General features: G+C 38.9%; 7 protein-coding genes and 1 long non-coding RNA gene across 13 annotated transcripts; 4 read left to right on the top strand and 4 right to left on the bottom strand.

Moving 5' to 3' along the window:
• LOC104747968 (protein trichome birefringence-like 20) lies at nucleotides 64-1,959 on the top strand. Its single transcript, XM_010469671.1, has 3 exons — nucleotides 64-681; nucleotides 1,059-1,543; nucleotides 1,674-1,959. Exons 1-3 carry the CDS (start codon nucleotides 64-66, stop codon nucleotides 1,957-1,959), a joined length of 1,389 nt encoding a protein of 462 aa, XP_010467973.1.
• LOC104744317 lies at nucleotides 2,451-3,153 on the bottom strand. The gene has a single exon (XM_010465345.1). The coding sequence runs from the start codon at nucleotides 3,111-3,113 to the stop codon at nucleotides 2,451-2,453; it is 663 nt and encodes a 220-aa protein (XP_010463647.1). The 5' UTR covers nucleotides 3,114-3,153.
• LOC104765471 lies at nucleotides 3,758-6,624 on the top strand. The gene is made up of 9 exons (XM_019237270.1): nucleotides 3,758-4,016; nucleotides 4,411-4,540; nucleotides 4,652-4,752; nucleotides 5,049-5,174; nucleotides 5,266-5,386; nucleotides 5,474-5,558; nucleotides 5,670-5,783; nucleotides 5,897-5,936; nucleotides 6,252-6,624. The coding sequence occupies exons 1-9, from the start codon at nucleotides 3,840-3,842 to the stop codon at nucleotides 6,402-6,404; spliced, it is 1,047 nt and encodes a 348-aa protein (XP_019092815.1). The 5' UTR covers nucleotides 3,758-3,839; the 3' UTR covers nucleotides 6,405-6,624.
• Nucleotides 7,910-10,535, top strand: LOC104744314 (probable isoprenylcysteine alpha-carbonyl methylesterase ICMEL2). The gene is made up of 11 exons (XM_010465342.2): nucleotides 7,910-8,342; nucleotides 8,481-8,557; nucleotides 8,650-8,719; nucleotides 8,808-8,894; nucleotides 8,979-9,053; nucleotides 9,201-9,302; nucleotides 9,385-9,522; nucleotides 9,618-9,683; nucleotides 9,793-9,936; nucleotides 10,030-10,120; nucleotides 10,208-10,535. The coding sequence occupies exons 1-11, from the start codon at nucleotides 8,083-8,085 to the stop codon at nucleotides 10,367-10,369; spliced, it is 1,272 nt and encodes a 423-aa protein (XP_010463644.1). The 5' UTR covers nucleotides 7,910-8,082; the 3' UTR covers nucleotides 10,370-10,535.
• On the bottom strand, nucleotides 10,439-12,971 carry LOC104744315 (transcriptional regulator ATRX homolog). Its single transcript, XM_010465343.2, has 2 exons — nucleotides 10,913-12,971; nucleotides 10,439-10,631 (listed from the first exon to the last, which is right to left on the bottom strand). The coding sequence occupies exons 1-2, from the start codon at nucleotides 12,886-12,888 to the stop codon at nucleotides 10,601-10,603; spliced, it is 2,007 nt and encodes a 668-aa protein (XP_010463645.1). The 5' UTR covers nucleotides 12,889-12,971; the 3' UTR covers nucleotides 10,439-10,600.
• Nucleotides 13,317-13,762, bottom strand: LOC104747967 (the record flags this gene model as incomplete). The annotated part of the gene is made up of 2 exons (XM_019236593.1): nucleotides 13,317-13,426; nucleotides 13,654-13,762. Coding segments are annotated over 2 exons (219 nt in total), but the record flags the coding sequence as incomplete, so codon positions are not given.
• On the top strand, nucleotides 13,856-15,310 carry LOC104744312 (zinc finger protein CONSTANS-LIKE 2-like). Its single transcript, XM_010465341.2, has 2 exons — nucleotides 13,856-14,605; nucleotides 14,742-15,310. Exons 1-2 carry the CDS (start codon nucleotides 13,925-13,927, stop codon nucleotides 15,099-15,101), a joined length of 1,041 nt encoding a protein of 346 aa, XP_010463643.1. The 5' UTR covers nucleotides 13,856-13,924; the 3' UTR covers nucleotides 15,102-15,310.
• Nucleotides 14,359-18,821, bottom strand: LOC104744313. 6 transcript variants are annotated; one of them, XR_002035343.1, is made up of 16 exons: nucleotides 18,510-18,819; nucleotides 18,305-18,392; nucleotides 18,012-18,148; nucleotides 17,817-17,911; nucleotides 17,661-17,717; nucleotides 17,458-17,486; nucleotides 17,197-17,296; nucleotides 16,805-16,975; nucleotides 16,646-16,723; nucleotides 16,505-16,556; nucleotides 16,317-16,412; nucleotides 16,108-16,182; nucleotides 15,680-15,802; nucleotides 15,452-15,599; nucleotides 14,705-14,903; nucleotides 14,359-14,509 (listed from the first exon to the last, which is right to left on the bottom strand). It is a non-coding gene; the product is annotated as an uncharacterized LOC104744313 (long non-coding RNA). The 6 variants fall into 6 exon arrangements; XR_760631.2 differs by having other exon boundaries at nucleotides 15,452-15,802; nucleotides 16,274-16,412; nucleotides 18,510-18,820; XR_002035342.1 differs by having other exon boundaries at nucleotides 15,452-15,802; nucleotides 17,814-17,911.

Raw genomic sequence — 23,450 nt, 5'->3', positions numbered from 1 at the left:
ATTTCTAAAAATATTTCTTATTATTCATTTCTTTTTAAACATGGTTCTTCTCGGAATAGCGAGATGGAACTTCACACGACGAAGGTACGAATAGGACTAGTAATTTTGCCTCTTATTCTACTTGCAATAGCTCCAGTCGTCCTTTATCTCCTTTTTGGTTATCCTCTCTATTATTCATCATCAACATCAATATACAAACATATATCGAATTCATCATCATCAGATCATCATAACACAACATCATCATCATCATCATCATCATCAGAATCAGCATCGTTGTATGATAATGATTATGACGACACGTTTGATCATCCCAAGCCATCATCATCTTTGCATATCAATCAATCCATTTCATCGTATCAAGAAACTCCTAAGAAAGAGCACCGCCGGAAAAAGAGAAAAAGGAAATGCGACATATTCTCCGGCGAGTGGATCCCAAACCCTGAAGCACCGTACTACACAAACACGACATGCAGGGCGATACACGAGCACCAAAACTGCATGAAGTATGGAAGACCTGATTTAGGTTTCATGAAATGGAGATGGAAACCAAAAGATTGTGATCTCCCTTTGTTTGATCCTTACGAGTTTCTCGAGGTAGTTAGAGGAAAAAACATGGCGTTTGTTGGTGACTCCGTCAGCAGAAACCACGTTCAGTCTTTGATCTGCCTACTCTCTCGGGTAGGTACCTTTCTCTCATATATATGCTTATTCTAATTAAAATAAATATAACTTCATTTTGTCGCTTAACTTGATTAATAAAGTTTTAAAAAATAAATAGGGTTATGAGTCATCCTATTGTGCTAAATTAACATTCAAAACATATTTATTCGATACAAACGTAATGCTATATATAGAGACTAACTTCTAACCGCACGTTAGCTTAAAAACGCAAATTCAGCAACTTTGTGATCTAAGATTTTAAAAGTTCGCATGGTCGTGTCAACACCGGTGCAATATTTTGAACATGAGTAAACGTACAATACCAAATTTAATAACTCGATGCAAATATATATACTTTCAAATTAAAGTCACCTTAATTAAAATATTAACTTCAGGTGGAAGATCCCGAGGATGACTCACGACAACAAGACTTTAACTTCCAAAGATGGAAATACAAAACCTACAACTTCACGATTGCCACATTTTGGACAACCCATTTGGTTCGCTCCGAAGAAACCGAAACCGGTCAACCAGGTCCTAATTCATTTTACAATCTATACCTCGATGAACCTGACCCTTCTTGGGCTTCCCAAATCGTCGAGTTCGATTACATCATCATCTCCTCTGGACAATGGTTTTTCCGACCACTCTTCCTTTTCGACAAACAAAAACGGATAGGATGCTTGTATTGTTACATTCCCGGAGTTAGAAATGTCGGGGCACATTTCGCGTATAGAAGAGCATTGAGAACAACATTTAAGACCATTCTTGGATTAGAGGATTTTAAAGGAGAAGTGTTTCTAAGGACATTTGCACCTTCACATTTCGAAGATGGAGAATGGGATAAAGGTGGAAATTGCTTAAAAACGCGACCCTATAGGTACATTGTTTATCCAACATTTAATAATATTCTTCTAGAATGAGAATTAGGAATTTTGTGGTTTAGTTTGAGTTTTTCCATACGTCACCTCCTAACAGAAACATCTATTTGGGTTTCGTTTTGTGTTTAGGAGCAATGAGACAGAGTTAGAAGGAATGAATCTAGAGACACACAACATTCAACTCGATGAATTTCGCATTGCGAAAAGAGACAAAAACAAAAATGAAGGATTAAATTTGAGATTACTAGATGTAACACAAGTGATGTTGTTAAGACCAGATGGACATCCGAGCAGATTTGGACATAAACCGGAAGATAAAGTTGTATTATATAATGATTTTGTACATTGGTGTCTACCAGGCCCTATTGATTCATGGAACGATTTTTTACTAGATATGTTGAAAACAAAGATTTAACGAGATTAAAATAGTAGAATCTAAATTTTCTCAACAAAAGTTATATGTCTGTTTGGTTACGACTTATACTATATGTAGTATTCTCATTCTAGAAGTCAGCCAACGTTTTCCACGTAACACGTCAAACGTATATATTCAAATTCATGAGGTCCATGCAATTATTTAGAGTTCAAGTATGAATTAGGGAACTAATTTATTTAGAAGACGTATTTGACACAACGGTAATATAATGGTTTCATTATAATAAAATTTCCTAACATCATGCATTATATATGACGTACGAAGCGATATCGACAATATACATTTATAATATTTTGTGACATAAATGAGACCTTTTGCTTATATAATTTTCAACAGCTAGATTAGATAAATTTATTAATTTACATTATATAAATATGCATAACGTATGAAATCAAACTTTACAAATAAATAAACAATAAAACAAACGAAGATAGTCAACCCACCATGAACTTATTTGTTTACATGTAAATTCACCGGCGATCAACATTTCCGGTAACAAGATACCCAATGCCGTGACGTCTTGTTGGAAAAACCATAAACAATAAGCTACACATAACCCCAACACCCACCGGAACAATGTCCAAGACATGTTTCGTCTCTGCTTCCGGGGACGGACAAAAGCAGTCCGTTACATACTTATCTCTCAACGCAACCGCTCCAAACACTAAAACCGACAACGTGGCGTGGATCCAATCAACGACACGCATCCGGTATTTGGATAAATCGGGTAAACCAAACCCGGACGGGTCAGGATAGTCAACGACCCACATGCCTTTGAACGTGACGAAACCGAAGTAGATAGTTCCGTCGTCGGCTTTGACGCTATCGGTGAAGGAGCTGACGAAACAAGACGCGGCTAACATATAGAGGAGAACGGCGGTTAGGGAACGCGTTGCATGGTCGCAAACGCCGTTTGAAGTGAAAACAGGCGTTAGGAGTTGAAACGCGAGGAGTGTTCCCGTTGGGAGTAGGTTTGAGAGATTTGCTGCTGACGTCAGCGTGTTTGACATGGCTCGCTGTGACATTGACATCTGTCTTCTGAGCATCCTTGTTTCTGACGGTGGCTGATTAGAAAATTCGTCGAGCTCCGGAGCCGGAGTGTTTGCGTTTCTTAGCCGAAGGGAAGACGACATCTTTCTAATTAAGTTTGTATTATTATGGGGTTTCGTTGGATTTGAAATATGTGATGATTGATACTGGCGATGTTGTTTTATACTCTATGACATACATATATAGAAAAAGCTAATCATAACTAAGTAATTTACGCATAAATGGATTTGTATGTATATTTAATTAAACTTTCTAGGTTGGATCGGAGTACTTAACTTATACGATGGACATTCTACATTTTTTTAAATTACTACTAAAATACTCTATATATATATATATATATATTTTTTTTGTCTCAATCATCACAAAACTAAAACTAGAAGTCAACATTCAAACTAAACCCAAAACCTTAAATACTCATTTCTACAACTAAAAATTATTATAACCTAAATCTAAATTAGTAAAAGAAAATCTTATTTTTATCGATAAAATCATTAAAATCCAAGTCAAAACTCAAAACCATAATTAAAGTCATTAGTTTAATAAATAAAATCATATTTGTGGAATAAGAAATAGTATAAAATATTTATAGACAGATTTCGGCCTTTTGGGCTATAAAGCCCATAATTAAGCCATAAACGTATAAAGTCCACAAATAACGGCTGCGCCAAAACGTCGTCGTTCTGGGGAGAGTCAACAAAGGTACTAGTACTACTAGTAAGTAAACAAGAAAAGTGGACCAAAGAAGCAAAAACCCATAACAAAGTCGAATCCGAATCCGAATCTCTCTCTCTCCGGCGATTTCATCCATGGCGGAAGGCGGCGAAGATCCCCAGCGGTTGAAGAAAATTGCGGCGGCAGCCTTCGACTACGAAAGCGACGCTCGATGGGCTGATTACTGGTCCAATATCCTCATCACTCCTCACATGGCTTCTCGTCCCGAAGTCGTCGACCATTTCAAGCGCAAATTCTACCAACGCTACATCGTACGAACTCTCTTCCACCTCTTCAATTTTTTGCTTATCTATCCTTCGTTACTTTTGAGTTTCGACTTTGAGTTTGTCTTGTGTGCGCTACTACTGATTTGGTTGAGAACTTTGAATCTTAGGTTTTACAAGTGTGTTTGTTGCAGTTGCTTGATTTTTTTACGATTGGGGAGTTTTGATCTTCGTTCTACTAATTTGCTTAGTTATTGGGTTTGAATCTCCTCTTGATTAGGTTATATTAAGCGGAGGGTAGGGTTTTCCATTGAAAACTGTGTTCACTCTGTTGATTTCATCTTCGTTTGCGTCTTGTTTAGTTTGTGCTGTTCATCTTTATGAAGCTTCCTTTTAAACGTATTGGTCTGGATTTGTTGCTAAATCTGGGTGCTTACACCAGGATCCTGATCTTGTTGTGGAGCCTATGTCGACTTCATCTTCGTCTTCACAATCTGCTAGACCTTCTGCTACATCTGCATCTTCAACGGCGTCTTCTAATGCAAATGAACAAGTTCGTTCACGTAACTCAGGTGAACTTTTTTTTTGTCTGATATTCTTTACCTTCTAATTTATACTATATGAGATTGGATGAGATGAGCTTTTCTCTAACTAACAAAAATTGACTTGATTGTGTGCCTCAGGATCGGTTTCTCGAACCTCTGGGCCATCTGCTACGGCCGGTGCAAACCCAAGTTCACTGCGCTGGGATCAGCAGACGATTCAGTTTTCAGTCAATGCTTGGGTAAGACAATGTTTCCAGTTGTAGTTTCTTGTTCTTATTGCTCAATTCTAAAAAACAGATCTAGCTCTTTAATAGGGCTGTAAGTTGGGATTGCTGTTGTTATCTGCTGTTCTCTCTTTAACTTGGACAGTAATGAGATGGTGTATGGTGTATTGTCACGTCCTTCTGTTCTCTTGTCTTGCTGAATGTTTATTCTGTACGCATATATGAACTAAGGGAGACTAATGCTTTTTGTCTGCCATGCTTCACGTAACTATTTCCTGTTTGTGTCTCAAAATCCATTACCTCTTTTGCAGGTTTTTGTTATAGCTGTTCTGGCAGTGCTACCTCTAATACCAAAGAACCTCTCAAATAGGGCTTATCGTCTATCTTTCATGGGAACTGCGTGCTCATCTCTATATTCCTTATACTCCTTATACGGGGTAAGCCATGTGATCACCCGTTTTTTCTCTCTGTAGTGATCATGTAATGCGACATTTTGTTACATATGAATGTCAATATTGTTATCTGTAGAGGCCAAGGGAATGGAATATGCAAGGGCTGCAAGTTTATTTACAGTCAATTGTGGCAGCAAAGGATTTCATCTATTTCATCTACTGCCTTACACTCGTCACTTCACATCTCTGTCTCAAGTGTAAGAATTGATTGAAAACTCGTTTGTGAATTTCTTCATCTCACATACATTCTTATGACTAGTTTCCTTATCAATCTGTTGTTGCAGTTGCTTTGATTCCCATCTTGTGTCGGGCGCTTGAACAAGTAGCCAAGTTCTTGAGGCGTAACTTCGCTCGGTCCACTATATACAGGTAGTTGCATCCAGCTGATTAGCAGGTTTTTAATGTCGTAGTTGGTTCCATGTGTGGATTCTTACTGATGCTTATGTCGTTGTATGTGTCTTGTTCGGTAATGGTTATCAGAAAGTACTTGGAAGACCCTTGTGTGTGGGTGGAGTCAAACACTACTACTCTCAACATCCTGTCATCGCAGGCTGAGATAGCCATTGGCTTCCTTCTGATTATCTCTCTGCTCTCGTAAGCTCTTTGAACCTGTTAGAAGCGATAATAGTTTTAGTTGCACTAAGTTCCTAGCTTTTCGTTAGCTGGTTTCACTTATCTGAACAAAATTGTCTTTTTACTTAATGCAGATGGCAACGCAATATCATACAGACGTTCATGTACTGGCAGGTAAGCATCTTCGTTTGGTTGTAGCCATCAGTTCTTTGTGATGGCTCAACATCTCCTATTAGAAGCCCTGTTTTCTTTGTTTAATTTGATCAAGTGAACACATAGGAACAACCATTTTCATTAAAAAAACCTTTATTGTTGCTTTGTTGATGGATCGTGTTTGTTAAAAAAATTCATGAGAATCTGTCAAGTTTAAATCTCTTTTCATCATATTCTCCCTTAATGAAAGAAGATATAGGCAAATTCCAGGATTGTTTGTTGGTTGGATAGTGGGAGTTGTTGTCATGAACTGAGTATTTTGTTATATGGTGGCAGCTATTGAAGCTGATGTATCAAGCACCGGTAACAGCGGGTTACCACCAGAGCACGTGGAGCAGAATAGGGAGGACGGTGAATCCGATAATCCAACGTTACGCTCCCTTCTTGAATACTCCGGTCAGTGCCGTTCAGAGATGGTGGTTCAGGTGATAGTAAACAAACAAAAAATGCAGAGGTGACATTTGAAACCCCTTTGAAAAACCAGAAGATTTATTATAGCTTTTAACAATCCGTCTTTCATTTCATCTTCAGCGTAAAGTAGATTCTTCCTCTTCTCTTTTAACGTTTTCTTTTTATTTTTCTTTTTGCTATCCATGAAATAAAAATCGCTTATTACTAAAGATTTTGACTGTGGTCGCTAATTTAGTGATATCTGACTAAAAATTCTCTTTTGCATAGGGATCATCTTATAATTTTATAATACTCGTATTTGACTACATGAATGAGTTGACAACTTTTTCTCAGAAACCAAATATTCTGAAATACCTTGGCTCTAGAATATCGGCTTATCCGTGTAGCGGTGTAGGCTAATTAATCAGTTAGATTAGTTAGATAGATACTAGTAGATTATAAGGCCGAAGATATTATTAAAAGGTGGTAATTATAGAAACTAAAGTTGTTTGGTTGTGAGTCTTTTGCACATGTAGATTAGTGTTTTTGTTCATAAAAAAAAAAGAAAAATCTAAAATATACAGGCGACCTAATATTAGGAAGAAGAGATGTCAATCATTGATTCAGAGATGATTCCTTTCGTTGGTGTGCGTGCCACCGCTTAATCGCCGAACACGTTCAAAATAATCAAAAGTTTGTAGACNTCTCTTATCTTTTAACGTTTCTTTTTCTTTTTGCTATCCATGAAATAAAAATCGCTTATTACTAAAGATTTTGACTGTGGTCGCTAATTTAGTGATATCTGACTAAAAATTCTCTTTTGCATAGGGATCATCTTATAATTTTATAATACTCGTATTTGACTACATGAATGAGTTGACAACTTTTTCTCAGAAACCAAATATTCTGAAATACCTTGGCTCTAGAATATCGGCTTATCCGTGTAGCGGTGTAGGCTAATTAATCAGTTAGATTAGTTAGATAGATACTAGTAGATTATAAGGCCGAAGATATTATTAAAAGGTGGTAATTATAGAAACTAAAGTTGTTTGGTTGTGAGTCTTTTGCACATGTAGATTAGTGTTTTTGTTCATAAAAAAAAAAGAAAAATCTAAAATATACAGGCGACCTAATATTAGGAAGAAGAGATGTCAATCATTGATTCAGAGATGATTCCTTTCGTTGGTGTGCGTGCCACCGCTTAATCGCCGAACACGTTCAAAATAATCAAAAGTTTGTAGACTGGCATACCACGTGGCAACTTTGCAAAGTTTCGAGATATCCAAAACACAAATGATTTTCAATAGCGTTACGTCAGCGGGTCACTGATATACTATACATCTTGCATTTTTTTTTTTGCTTTGTGTCCTTAATTAAAACATTATTAAAAACAGCAATTGTTGTAACTTGTAGTAGTATCACTCAATTTGTTTAATAGATTCGTATGTATAATAATTAACTAAGATAAGATACTTTGTTAAATTCGATTTAAAATTACTTGCGGGGGAGATAATTAGGACGCCGTTTTGAGGACTTTATATCTTTAGTTTCCTCTTCCTCGCGGAAAGAGAGAAAGCCGCACATGCGTCGAAAAGCTTTTTTTTCAAATATTTGAAATAACAAAAAACAGAGAACCGAACAATTTATATAAGAAGAAGCAAGAAGAAAGAAGAAGCAAGAAGGAAACAAACAAAATATCGAGATCCAATCGGCGGAGATGCAGTCTTCTCCGAACCTATTATGCTGTCCGATGTCTTTAAGGGCAGCGAAGTCAGACGACATGGCGCTGCTTCACGGCTCTAACAGGCTACCTTTACCCGAAGAGGTCCGTCGAAGAGTCATCAGGAAGTCTTCTTCGTCTGTTGACGTCTCGCCTCGAATTTGCAGGCAGCAGTCGTTTGGTCGCGATATTGGCCATGCAGCTGCAGAAACGTATTTGATTACTCGACTTAGCTTCAACCTTCTTGGATATCTCGGGTACTCATTTCTCTCTATTTGATCGATGATGATATAAAGCATCATTTGTTTAATAAAATTTAATTAAGACATGTTTTTTTTTTTTGTTTATGTAAGAAAAGATTTGTTTTGATATAAATGTTTGAAGTTTTTATTCAGGGTAGGTTACCAGTGGATCACAAGATTACTTGCTCTTGCTTGTTATGCAATGCTCCTTATGCCTGGTTTCCTTCAAGGTTCTTTCTTTTTGCTCCTTTTTATTGAGTTTTTTGTTTTCTCAATTCTGTTTACTTAACAAGCATTTTTGCTTTTTAATCTTCTTCTGCAGTTGCATATCTTTATTTTTTCTCATCGCAAGTCAGGAGGAGTATAGTTTATGGAGATCAACCAAGGAATAGGTAGGTTCTATGACTCTCTCATAATCTTGCCTTCCTCCATTCTAATCATATGGTTGATATAAAATGTCTGTAATTGTTTGTTTGGCAGGCTTGATTTGTACATACCTCCAACTCCAACGAACGATGGCCTGAAGCCTGTTGTAGTTTTCGTCACTGGTGGAGCTTGGATTATTGGGTAAGCCAATGCATTCAATGGAGTTTCCATATATACTCATCTTTTACGTATTCTTATGCTCATATTATTTGACTCTTCCTTTAGGTACAAAGCCTGGGGTTCTCTCTTGGGATTGCAGCTAGCAGAAAGGGATATCATTGTTGCCTGTTTAGATTACAGGTAACCAAGTTTTATCATTTTCTTACCACTTCCCTTCTGGATTCTATCAACGTACTTAGTTTAGAGCTTTTTAGTAATCTAACTTTATTGACAATATAAAATAAGTATCCCATGGTTTAACCAAGCATTCCCCTGTCTTTGGATCAGAAACTTCCCTCAGGGAACCATTAGTGATATGGTAAATGATGCCGCTCAAGGAATCTCATTTGTCTGCAATAATATTTCTGCTTTTGGAGGTGATCCTAACAGGTTTGATCTCATCTGTCTTTCCGTTCAGTTTGTCTATCTTTCAGGGCTCTTGTGATTGAACCGTGTCTGCTTGCGTGTGTAGAATTTATTTGATGGGGCAATCAGCTGGTGCACATATCTCTTCTTGTGCTCTCTTCGAACAAGCTATTAAAGAATCAAGAGGGGATAGCATCTCATGGAGTGTTTCTCAGATAAAAGCTTACTTTGGTTTATCTGGAGGGTAATCACTTAGTAGATTTGGCGTTACTATCTAAACTTTTTCCATATTGGCTTTCTGTCGGACTCAAAAATCTGCTCACCATTTAACTTAAACAGGTACAATCTCTTTAATTTGGTTGAACACTTCCATAATCGGGGCCTGTACCGTTCAATTTTCCTAAGGTAATAATATATGTCTTTCTAACTTGGAACATTCTAAAGGCATTATTAGCTCTACACCAAAATTTACTTATGGATGGTTCTCTTTTTTGTTTTTGTCATCAATTTGCAGCATAATGGAAGGAGAAGAGTCCTTTGAACAATTCTCTCCCGAAGTAAGATTGAAAGATCCGAGCGTACGAAAAGCCGCTTCTCTCTTACCTCATAATATACTCTTTCATGGATCTGAGGATAGTTCTATCCCCGCTGAAGCAAGGTTAGATTACACTCTTACATATACATTGAATCCAAAATATGCCATTTGGTTTAACCATCTTCATAATCTAAGACAAGTTTTTTTCTTTTGAAGTAAAACTTTTACAGACGCTCTACAAGCTGTTGAAGTGAAAGCCGAGTTAATTATGTACAAGGGTAAAACTCATACCGATCTATTTCTTCAGGTAAGCAATAGAAACACAGCTCAATGTTTTTTTGGAATACTTGTTATATAACTAAGTAATGCGATCATCACAATTTGCATTTGCTAGGATCCTCTGAGAGGTGGTAAAGACGAGCTATTTGATTATATAGTCTCTATGATACACGCTGATGACAAAGACGCACTGAAAAACGATGCAGTTGCACCACCGAGAAAACGGCTGGTTCCAGAGTTATTGCTGAAACTGGCTGGCAAGGTCAGCCCTTTTTGAACAGGAAAGCTATATCTTCATACGGTTCTTGTAGCTTCTTGTTTGTTGTTGTTCTGTGTTTTCTTTTTCTTCGATTTGTAGCAACTCTCACATGTTGATATGATTGATATATATATACATATAGTCTCTCTTTGCATCAGTAAATGCATAGAGCTTAAGCAAGCCACATGAGTTGTCCCACAAAACTAACATCGATCCACTGATCCAAAAGCGTCAAACTGAAGCTACCTCTCAGATGATCAGAACATCATATTCAGCCATTCTATCTTGCAAATAAAAGATATTGGCAATTACAGTCATTCAACACACAAAATCATGATCTACATTGCACAAGATGAGTAAATAATAGATACAGATGCTTTCAAGGAAGCTTTTGTCATTCAATATTTCTTAACAAGATTCCTACCATACCTGAAGAAATCACATTATAAGCCAGTAGCAACTTAACAATGAGATCAAAGTATTCTCAGGTATAAGTTAGAACATAACCTAGAACATATCATGAAGCTTAGCAAAATGGGATGTTGTAAGGACTGAACTTACACGCCCTTTTCCCTTTGCTCTGCAATATGCTTGTAAACTCTCAAAGTCTTACTTCTCATGGGCTCAATCATCTTCTCTGTCTCTTCAATTGTCTGTTTTGGCAGTTGAGCTTCCATGGAATCAAACCAATTTCTTAGTGTCATTTTCCCTAAATCTACTTCTACCCTCTCTACATCCCTATTGCTTGATACCTGCTCAACCTTTTCCTCTTCACAATCATCATCTACTATCGCAATTCCAGCCTCCTCGACCGTACACTCTCTTTCCTCGTCACAACGTTCTTCTTCAATTTGTTGCAAGTTTTCTGTGTCTGCAACTTCTCTAACAGTACAGTTCAGGTCATCTTCTCCTATGGTGTTCTTCTTCCTTAGCTCAATCTCCACCTGCTCTACCCTCTTAGATCCATCACCTTCCCTCTCATCTTCTTTATCACTTCTTTCACTGCAACCTTCCTGAGCTTCATTTTCTTCTGCAATGTCTTGCAAGTTCTCAGTCTCTCCATCTTCTCTAACAGTACAGTTCAGGTCATCTTCTCCTATGGTGCTCTTCTTCCTTAACTCAATCTCCACCTGCTCAACCCTCTTAGACCCATCACCTTCCCTCTCATCTTCTTTATCACGTTTTTCATCACTTCTTTCACTGCAACCTTCCTGAGATTTATTTCCATTTTCTTCTACAATATCCTGCGAGCTCTCAGTCTCTCCATCTTCTCTAACAGTACAGTTTACGTCATCTTCTCCAACTGTGCTCTTCTTGCTTAGCTCAGTCTCCACCTGCTCCACCCTCTTAGATCCATCACCTTCTCTCTCATCTTCTTTATCACATTTGTCATCACTTCTTCCACTACAACCTCCCTGAGCTTCATTTTCCTTATCTTCCTTAACATGACAGTTCTTCAAAACCTCTACTCCGGCATCATCATTTCTAGTTTCCATCTCCACAACGCTCTTGGACGGCTCCTGCTCCATTTTCCTCTTCTTTGCACGGCTTTTCCGGGCTAGGCTCAAGACCATCTCCAACTCCATAAAGGAATCTCCACACATTTCAGTCTTCTTGCTTCTGGTAGCCCTTGTAGCTCTCTTCTCATCATTAACCTCTAAAACAGTGTCCTCAGTCTTTACATTCTCAATCTGCTTGCTCCTTGTCACTCTCTTCCTGCTTTTCACCTCTGAGATTTCTACTCTCTTTGGGGTATCTTCAACTTCCAATTTGATCGATTTCAAACCCAATTTCTTGATACTCTCACTGTTGCCTTTTTCCTCCTCAGGGACTTGTTCTTCATTCGTAATTGCATTACTTGCGTTCTTCCGAGGCCTCCCAACCCTAGAATTGACCTTTTTCTCCTCCGGAACCTCTTCATTTGCACTACTTGCGTTCTTCCGGGGCCTCCCAACCCTAGAATTGACCTTTTTCTCAACTTCCACCTCCAATTCCTCTTCTTTATCGACGATATCTGCCAGATTTTTCTTTCTCGAAGCCCTAGTTTTCTTGGGTACTTCATTTTCCTCTTGCTTCAACGATCCACGCGCTCGCTTTGGCTTCTCCTGAACCGACTCAATAGGATCCGGATCCGGATCCGAAACAGCGTTACGCTTGTTATTCCTCCTTGGCCTTGGCGGAAGCTTATGCTCCTGCGGCGGCGGCGCCTGAACATCGCTTACAAAGTTCACCACAATGGAAGTGAACTCACCCAGCTTGATTTCGTCTCCATGGCTAAGATTGACGGGAGTATCTGGGTCGATGCTTTCCGAGTTCAATATGGTGCCGTTGGAAGACCCTAGATCCTGGATTATCCAGTTCTCCGACGAATCGGAGACGATCCGGAGGTGCTTGGTAGAGATTCCGGCGTCTTTGATGGCGATTTCATTACCACGAACGACTCGACCTATCCGGATAGTGGATCCGGGTTTGAACCCTAGAGAATCGCCAGCTCTTGGACCTTGGGTGAACTCGAGCTTCAGCAATGGCGGAACCATCGTTTACTACTGAAGCGTCTCGGCGAAGCTTTTTTTTTGTTTTTTTTGGCTTTTGTGATTCAAATTGTGAATTTGAAATTTCGGATTGTGTCAACTCGACATCGAACGGAACGGTTCTGAAACAAAGTAACCCTTTCAAGCCCAATGGGCTTTTCTTTATATGAATATACAATCCAGTCCATAAGTTACCACGAATAGGATATATATGCCTTTTTGTAACAGCCCATCCAAGTTTTTTTCTTTCTTTCTTTCTTTCTCTTGTAATTTATGCATGATTTTATTTATTATCAAATTCAAACAAGAAATGAGTTATAAAGTTGATTTGATTCAGAGATATATATCGTTATATCAATATAGTTGATGTCAAGACAACAAAACAAAACAAAAATGAAAAAAGGAAGTGATGAGGCTTTTTTATAACTTGTGGCTCATGAGCATCCTAATCTCTTCACTAAAGGCTTACTTGTCATATTCTCATTGGTCACAATAGATTCACTCACCACTGTCAGCTTTTTTTTCATCTCTTTACTTTTCATGTCTCTGAAAGTTTTTGGTCTAATATCTTTTTGGTCGACACCTCATTTACCTAGTAGTATATGATAAACACATGTTTCAAATTTGATTCAAAAAGTTTACATCTTTGCTTAAAAAGAAAAAAACAGTAAAAGTTACGAGATTGGGAATCTTATCCATGTCAGCTCTCACGGGTCCTACAGAGAAAGCTACAATATGAAGAGATTGTTTACACACTTGCATAGGAGACACTTGGTGTAGATTTGTTTTCCTTTGCAAAGGACGTAAGAAAAGACTTTTCGATGATTAAATGAATCCTTTCTTCAAAACTCAGACAGCCACAAGATGATCCAACCACTTTTTACAACCACTAACTCTGCGCCACGTGTCCATCTCCAAAGATTCTATCTCTTTACCCCTCTTCTCACCACCACCAGATATAGTAGTAGCCTTCCCTCTTTTCTAAATTACAAACAATCTCTCCTTTTGCCAACTAATCTTAAAAACTTTATAACTTACTATAATGTTGAAAGAAGAGAATAACGAGAGTGGTAACTGGGCACGATCATGTGACACATGTCGTTCAGCCGCCTGCACTGTCTACTGTGAAGCTGACTCTGCCTACTTGTGCAACACCTGTGATGCTCGAGTTCATGCAGCCAATCGTGTTGCTTCCCGCCATGAACGTGTTCGTGTCTGCCAGTCATGTGAGTCTGCTCCGGCTGCGTTCTTGTGCAAAGCTGACGCTGCGTCTCTCTGCACAGCCTGTGATGCTGAGATTCATTCCGCAAACCCACTAGCTAGACGTCATCAACGTGTTCCCATTCTCCCATTGTCTGCAAACTCTTGCAGCTCCATGGCCCCGAGCGAGACTGATGCAGATAACGATGAGGATGATATCGAGGTGGCGTCCTGGTTACTGCCTAATCCAGGCAAAAACAGCGGTACTCAGAACAATGGTTTCTTGTTTGGTGTTGAGTACCTTGATCTTGTGGATTACAGCTCCAGCATGGACAACCAATTCGATGATCATCAGTACAGTCAATACCAGAGGAGCTTTGGAGGAGATGGAGTTGTGCCACTTCAAGTTGAAGAATCAACAAGCCACCTGCAACAAAGCCAACACAACTTTCACTTGGGTATCAACTATGACTGCTCCTCAGGAGCTCACTACAACAACTCCTTAAAGGACCTAAACTATAGCGTAAGATTTTTTATATCCATGCCAGCTCTTTAGTTCACAATAATCACTTGTTTCATCACAAATATGCTTCCCTATGCATCGATTCTTTACTCCTATTACCTCAGAGGATTGAAAATGTCTTTGTTTCTGTCATTAGGCATCCGTTTCATCAATGGACATCAGTGTTGTGCCAGATTCAACAGCAAGTGACATAACAGTCCAACACCCAAGAACAACTAAAGAGACGATAGACCAACTATCTGGTCCTCCTACTCAGATGGTGCAGCAGCTTACTCCAATGGAAAGGGAGGCTAGGGTCCTGAGATACAGAGAGAAGAAGAAGACGAGGAAATTTGACAAGACAATAAGGTATGCTTCACGAAAGGCATATGCAGAGATAAGGCCACGAATCAAGGGCAGATTCGCAAAGAGGATAGAAATTGAAGCTGATGCTGAAGAAATCTTCTCAACATCGCTAATGTCTGAGACTGGATATGGAATTGTTCCTTCCTTTTGAACTACTATGGCGAAGATGGACTAGATTGCATGCTGTAAAATATTTCTAGTTTGTATTTCTACAAGTTATTACCACAGTTACGCATATGAATCCTTAGTTTTGTCACTTTTGTCCAACTAGTACGAGTTAATTAGATATGTTCCTATAGCTGCAGTGTTTAAACAACATCTCTCTACATAGCTGAAATGGTGAAATCTTATCTTCTGGAACAGTACCTATCACTCTAATTGAATTGGTGCCACATGAAAAAGATATGCATCACTATGAGTAGCTGTGAGTAGAAAAGCAGATTTTACACGTTGTCACTTGACATGAAAGACGACACACCTAGGTAGGTTCAAAGTAAATACCTTTTGATTATTTTCTGGCAGTAGAATCTTCGGCACGTTCCAGATCCCTTCTACACGTAAGTTGCAGGACAGTTCCACTTATGCCAACTCATGATTTGTTGATTAAACGGATAACATAGAACAACTTTGTCCACAGAAATTTAAGAAACTCCAAAAACCAACATGCAAATCAGCATCAGTTAACGTATTCAGCCAAGTAGGAGTAAGATAGTGAAGAAACTGAGAAACCTAAGTGGAGCAAGGTTTTGTGAATGGATTGATTACATCCGATCATATTATTTCTCTTGATTAGCACTTGGGTCCTTGGCCAGCACCGAATATACACCAGCTACAAGCATAAGATGTTGATGCCTATGCCAAAGACAAGTAAACAAAGATAACTCACTTTTTAAACCCTTTAGAATAAAGGACTATACTTTCTCACTTTTTATTGGTAAGTGCTGAAAATAAAGGATTTTAGGGCAACGAATAAAAATACCACATTTTAATCAAGCCTAACTGTGTTCACATCTAGAAATGTTCAAAGAGATCATAAAATGTGGGATCTTCCTAGGATCGTTTGTGTTTGTAAATGAAAACATTACGTATGCAAAACAGAAATAGCGGGATATATGATAACAACTAAAATTACCAAAGCACAATATAAATTTACGTACCTGCAGAATTCACTTAGTTGTGAAGTCGAATGCAGCAGAAATCTGTCCTGTGGCATCTACGCTGTCTTTGACTATCTGGAAGAAAACACAGTGTTAGAAGTTCCTAACTACACAGGAAAAATTTAGACTAAAAATCGCTTGTTTCTCTAAAAGTGCCAAAAGCTACCCATTCAAATGGAAGAGAAGGCTAGTTTCATAAAAGAGAGAACCTTGACCAACCACAGTAAGGAGGGATCAACTTAGCGTTTCGGCTGTCCTCTCTTTGGCCTATCTAGTGGCAGTCCAAGAGCCCGGTCCCATATCAGCTGAAACGAAGAAAAGAAAACAGCATTATAAAGATGTGTGTGAGTTTATTAAACGAGACCGGTCGATAGCGCGAATGTATGTCTGTATGTACCTGTGAGCAGATGCCGAGACTCCTTCAGACGCCAAAAAGCACAGTGTCGTATCTGTATTTGAAAGAAATATCACTCTATTATAACCAAGATTCAGTAAAACAAGGTCCAAGGTTAGTCACACTTAACGATGCAGTTCGTACCTTGCTTAGGTTAGACCATAATTAATAGTTCAGCAGCACTCTACTATGAGCATCAACGTTAGGCCACAGGTTCTTGACCTGTAACAGCAATTTCAAGATTCATAAAACCAAAGTAAAATCAGGAATCTGGTAGCACATGAATGATAATGTAAATAGTACCTCTCCCAGCTCAGTTACAATAGGAGGCACCACTTCATAAAGCTTTGAGACATATCGAGTTGATTAATTTAAAAGAGGATCATCCGGTAGATGCTTCAAGGCAAACTCTCTTTGGCACAGGTATCTTGGATCCGTTTTAGGCAAGACACCATGGCTATATCCTACAACAACCTGCAAGAAAATGTTTATATAAAGTGTCTGGCAACATTCACAGGCAAAGCCAAAAATCAAAACATAATCTCAAGCTTTTATCTTTTAATTGGACAATGATTCAAGTTATGGCCTGTCATGATTAGCATGCAATACAAATTACAAACGGTCTATTTCTCTCAGCTTTCATTTCAGAGCATGTAAGCTTTTAAAAAGGCTAAGCAGAGCAGAATTTTGTTTACCTTCCCACTGTTCAACGTTTTCCAGACATTATCTTTTGGCTGTCCTTGATATATTTTCTCCACATTCCTCGACAAATGATTTAATCCACAGCAAAACTTCCTAGCCATGCACAAAAAAAAAAAAAAAAAAAAAAAAANTAAGATTTCAGAATTCTTAGTTGAACATAATAAGTTTAGCAGTTTAAGAGTCATTCTTGGAACTCTCACTTGTAGTTTCGACCAATTAGAAGATTCATTCAGGAGATAAATAAGAGGGGTTACCTGATTAGCCAAACCATGGAGTGGCCAACCTTAATAAAGAAACACCAAAAACAGAACCATCAGATATGTCTATAAAAACATTTGGAGTACAAACTAAAGTGGAACACTATCATGTATCAAGACCAGCGTGAGAAGCCATGCACAGTCAGCAGTTTGAAATGATAAAAAAATATCATAAAACTTCATGTAAAATCCAACTAAACCTTAACTCCATCGAAGACATTTTCCAAAATTCCTGGTCCTAGTTCCAGAGAAAGTGGCTGTAATAACAGGCGCAAAGTATATGTTAGCTACAGATGAATAACCTTACAAAAGAGAAAAGAGAAACGAAAGCCAAGATAAGGAGGAGAACTAACAACCATTGTGTGAACAGGATCATTAACTGTGAATCCAGCTGCTTCCTAGTAAACCAATAAACTTACAAGTCACCACCAGTTATTGTGTCTCCCTCTGACTGCACAAAAAAAAAAAATTGAACTTAATTAAGCATCAAGACTAAGACCATATGAACACTTCAACAGAGAGACATATGCAGTCAAACAAAAACACGTTACCAAAAATTGATTGGTCTAGGAGGGAACTAGTCCCAACCAAGGACAATCTTTGTCAAGAGAGCTGGGACAGAAACACCCCCGAGCGATGTACACATCACCGGACCGGATACTCTGGCAAGTAGTTCTTCAAAGAGCTCCTGTGAAGATATGAAACAAAAAGAATCGTGAGAAGCCACAGTATGCCATTAACCCTATAAGCACAAAGCAATCACATATAGATATCTCTAAACCCTAAAAATTGTAATTGTAACCAAAACAGAACAAACAAAAAAAAGAGACAAAAGTTGCATAACCTGTGATCCCGTAAACCCTAAAACCAAGAATCGGTTATATTCCGGTTATCATAAATTGCTTGGCTGCTAGTGTTGGCTTGCTCCTAACCTGAGAGAGAGCGAGATTAGGATTTAGGAACAAAATTATCAGGTGATATGTTAGTCAATGGAGAAGAGAGGAAGATGATTTGCCAATAATAATTAAATAGAGAGAACAAACCCTTACCGAGAAATTGGACTAGATAGGTAGATAAGGAGAAACCCATGGGGATTCGAGTTCGAAGCTCCAGAAACCCTAATTTTCCACACCGACAGTGTAACGGAACAACCCTCACCTGTTGAGACTGGTATAGTGTCTGCTCTCTCTCTCTCTCTTCGATACCAAACAGGCAAACACTATACTAGTCTCTGTTGGAACTACACTTTTGACAACATGGCTTTAGCCAACTTTCCGGTGACTTTTCTGGTGACGTTCGTCATCGGAATGACCGGTTTAAGAACTCTTTGGATTCCTTGTAATGAGCACTATAACATAGTGTAGTTACTTGTCAAAAGCGAAGTTATAATGAATGAGAAATTAATCTCCAAAGTGGTTAGCTTGAAAGCTTATAACTAGTATTATCGGATGAGGAAATTACGTTGCATGGACCGGACTTGGTTTAATATTTTGGAGTAAATTTATTTGCAACTTATATTACATTTCATGTTACGTATGCTTATAATATTCAAAATATTTATTTGCAAAGTCAAATCGAGTTTGTTGTGTTTAAAACAAACAAAGTCGAAACCTTATCAACTCAAACGGAAGAATAAGTCGTTCCGGAGATCTCGCCAACGTGTGAGACTTCGATCGCATCTCTCCACTCCTCAACGTCCCGAGATATCAGTCCACGAGCCCAGATTTTGTGGAGAGCATCTCATCCTCCTCTCCATATAAATACATAGCTCTCTCGTTTCATTATCTTCACGCTTGCGGAGAAGAAAAACACTCTGAAACAAAATCCAACTCTCTCTCACTCCTCTTTCTCTCACTACAAAAACGTAAGTGTTATCGTTAAGAGTGTATCGTTTGCGCCAACGTTCGTTTGAGTCCGTAGTCAAGTGTTGTGACACGGTCTCGTCTCGGTTGTATCCTGGGATCCATGTACTCACTAAACCGCCACACTGCGGGAGCTATTGTGGGTTAAGGAAAGAGATCGTATCTCGCCTCCGAGAATCTACTTCTACTCCTTTCTTCTATCGTTTTACATAGGTGTTATAATCGTTATCTCATATTTGGATTTTCGCGGTCCTACAGTCTTAACCCAAAGTAAAGATTCGTTTTCTACATATAGTTTAAAACGGATCTTACGACGCGAACAGTTGATAACGATTAATGCCGTAGTGTAAGCGATGTTTGAACGTTTTATGTGAAGGCCTTCGGGTGTGTTTCGCAAAAACGCTTCAAGATTCTCGAGATTTCAAAAAAACAGTTTCCATGAAGACCATGCATGTGGTAGTTTCGTGAATCAGTTTTTTCGAGCAATCAAAAATATTTCTACGATAGCTTTAGTGCAACGTACTATAATAGCTATCTACGGAAAATAATTAATTTTTAGCAAATTAAATTAATTTAATTATTCAATTATTTAATTGCTAACTATTGATTAATAATTATATTTGTTCACAAATATTGACATATTTTTGTCTTTTATGAACAGATGACTGACGACAACAACAACAACGGAGGTGCTGAGGAACTTCGTGAGTCGACAACCCGACCCGGGAATGGTCCACCACCTGCTCCTCTCCTTCCGACCGAGCTGAAACCGAGCATCCCGAGCTCTGCAGTGACGCCCAACAAGTTTGATGGCACAAACTTTGAATCGTGGCAACAAAAGATGCACTTCTTCTTGTGTACACTCAACCTGCAGAAGTTTCTCACCGAGGATGCTCCGTTACTGCCTCTTGATAACAACGACGTGCATGCGAATGCAAGTGTTGATGCATGGCATCACTCAGACTACTTGTGCAAAAATGTCATCCTTGTGTACATGGAGGAAAAGCTGTTCAAGGTGTTTAACAAAGCACTAACGTCCAAGGTTCTCTGGAATCTGCTAGAAACCAAGTACAAAGTCTACAATGTGGGCTCAGGGAAACATGCCACAAGGGAGTTTCTCAACTACCATATGGTGGATTCTAGGCCCATAATGGACTAGGTACATGAGCTTCAAGTGCTTGCACAACAGTTAGCTGATGAAGGAATGAACATATGTGAGACATTCATGGTGAATTGCTTCATTGAAAAGCTACCTCCAAGCTGGAGCGACTTCAAGCACTATCTGGATCACAAGCAGAAGCTAATCACCTTGCTCAACCTAATCTCAAGGCTGCAAAACCAATCAACTGAACGTGACAACGCTGTGTCCGTCATTGATGAGAATGCAAATATGACTGAGTATAGGAGAAAAGGGAAAGCCAAGGTTGTTTACGGCAACAAAGGAGCTTCACCAAAAAAGGCTGTACCAGGCAAGACGGCACCTCAGTCCTCCACGTTCTTCAAGAAGCAAGGCGGGGCTAAGAAGTTTGCTGGAAAGTGCAGCTACTGTGGCAAGAAAGGTCACAAAACCGCTGAATGTCGCAGCAAAGACAAGGGTAAAAATCAAGCCAATTTGACTGAAGAAGACTTGTGTGCGGTCGTCACGGAAGCAAATGTGGTGATGAACAATGAGAACCCAAGGGAGTGGTGGTACGACACTGGAGCCACTACCCACATCTGCATTCACAGAGACATGTTCAGCACTTATCAGAAATCCAAGTCTGGTGAGAATCTGATGATGGGCAATGTGTCTCACTCCAAGATCGTTGGAACCGGAAAAGTGGTCTTGAAGATGACTTCCGGAATGGCCGTCACGCTCCACAACGTGAAGCATGTTCCAGACATGAGGAAGAATCTAGTCTCTGGGACCCTATTGAGCAAGCATGGCTTTGCTGCTAACCTTGCGTCCGATCAGATGACTCTGAGGAAGAATGGTGTCTTTATTGGCAAAGGTTTTGTTAAGGGAGGACTTGTTAAGCTGTGTGTTGCAACAATCCTTAAGAAAAATGATGTAGCTTCTACTTCTGTTTCAAACAATTCCATGAATAAAAATTCAGTTGCTTATTTGGTTGAGTCTTCTAATTTATGGCATGAACGATTAGGACATGTGAATTATAAATCTATGCAAAGATTAATTAATTTGAACCTAATCCCCAAATGCAAAATAAGCAAAGAAAAGTGTGAAGTATGCGTTCAAGCAAAACTCACAAAAACACCATCACCTCGTGTTGAAAGAGCAACCCAACCTCTAGAATTAATACACACAGATTTGTGCGATTTANGGACCTGTGTGCGGTCGTCACGGAAGCAAATGTGGTGATGAACAATGAGAACCCAAGGGAGTGGTGGTACGACACTGGAGCCACTACCCACATCTGCATTCACAGAGACATGTTCAGCACTTATCAGAAATCCAAGTCTGGTGAGAATCTGATGATGGGCAATGTGTCTCACTCCAAGATCGTTGGAACCGGAAAAGTGGTCTTGAAGATGACTTCCGGAATGGCCGTCACGCTCCACAACGTGAAGCATGTTCCAGACATGAGGAAGAATCTAGTCTCTGGGACCCTATTGAGCAAGCATGGCTTTGCTGCTAACCTTGCGTCCGATCAGATGACTCTGAGGAAGAATGGTGTCTTTATTGGCAAAGGTTTTGTTAAGGGAGGACTTGTTAAGCTGTGTGTTGCAACAATCCTTAAGAAAAATGATGTAGCTTCTACTTCTGTTTCAAACAATTCCATGAATAAAAATTCAGTTGCTTATTTGGTTGAGTCTTCTAATTTATGGCATGAACGATTAGGACATGTGAATTATAAATCTATGCAAAGATTAATTAATTTGAACCTAATCCCCAAATGCAAAATAAGCAAAGAAAAATGTGAAGTATGCGTTCAAGCGAAACTCACAAAAACACCATCACCTCGTGTTGAAAGAGCAACCCAACCTCTAGAATTAATACACACAGATTTGTGCGATTTAAAATACGTACAATCTAGAGGCGGTAAAAAGTATTTTGTTACTTTCATAGATGACTGTACAAAATTTTGCTACGTTTATTTGTTACGTAGTAAAGACGAAGTCTTGGAGAAATTCNGCCCACATCTACATTCACAGAGACATGTTCAGCACTTATCAGAAATCTAAGTCTGGTGAGAATCTGATGATGGGCAATGTGTCTCACTCCAAGATCGTTGGAACCGGAAAGGTGGTCTTGAAGATGACTTCCGGAATGGCCGTCACGCTCCACAACGTGAAGCATGTTCCAGACATGAGGAAGAATCTGGTCTCTGGGACCCTATTGAGCAAGCATGGCTTTGCTGCTAACCTTGCGTCCGATCAGATGACTCTGAGGAAGAATGGTGTCTTTATTGGCAAAGGTTTTGTTAAGGGAGGACTTGTTAAGCTGTGTGTTGCAACAATCCTTAAGAAAAATGATGTAGCTTCTACTTCTGTTTCAAACAATTCCATGAATAAAAATTCAGTTGCTTATTTGGTTGAGTCTTCTAATTTATGGCATGAACGATTAGGACATGTGAATTATAAATCTTTGCAAAGATTAATTAATTTGAACATAATCCCAAAATGCAAAATACCCAAAGAAAAATGTGAAGTATGCGTTCAAGCGAAACTCACAAAAACACCATCACCTCGTGTTGAAAGAGCAACCAAACCTCTAGAATTAATACACACAGATTTGTGCGATTTAAAATACGTACAATCTAGAGGCGGTAAAAAGTATTTTGTTACTTTCATAGATGATTGTACAAAATATTGCTACGTTTACTTGTTACGTAGTAAAGACGAGGTCTTGGAGAAATTCAAAGAATATAAAACCGAAGTTGAAAATCAACTCTCAAAAACTATCAAGGTAGTAAGAAGTGATAGAGGAGGCGAGTACGATGGACCTTTTAATGACTTTTGTCAAGAAAATGGTATTATACATCAAACTACTGCTCCCTATTCACCGGAATCTAACGGAGTTGCGGAACGCAAAAACCGAACTCTAAAAGAAATGATGAATGCAATGTTGCAGGAATCAGGGTTACCACAGAACCTGTGGGGGGAAGCTTTGCTTACCACAAACCTCAT

The sequence above is a fragment of the Camelina sativa genome, chromosome 15 (genome assembly GCF_000633955.1).
Source record: "Camelina sativa cultivar DH55 chromosome 15, Cs, whole genome shotgun sequence".
Lineage (NCBI taxonomy): Eukaryota > Viridiplantae > Streptophyta > Magnoliopsida > Brassicales > Brassicaceae > Camelina > Camelina sativa.
This window is presented reverse-complemented; position numbering and strand designations above follow the sequence as displayed.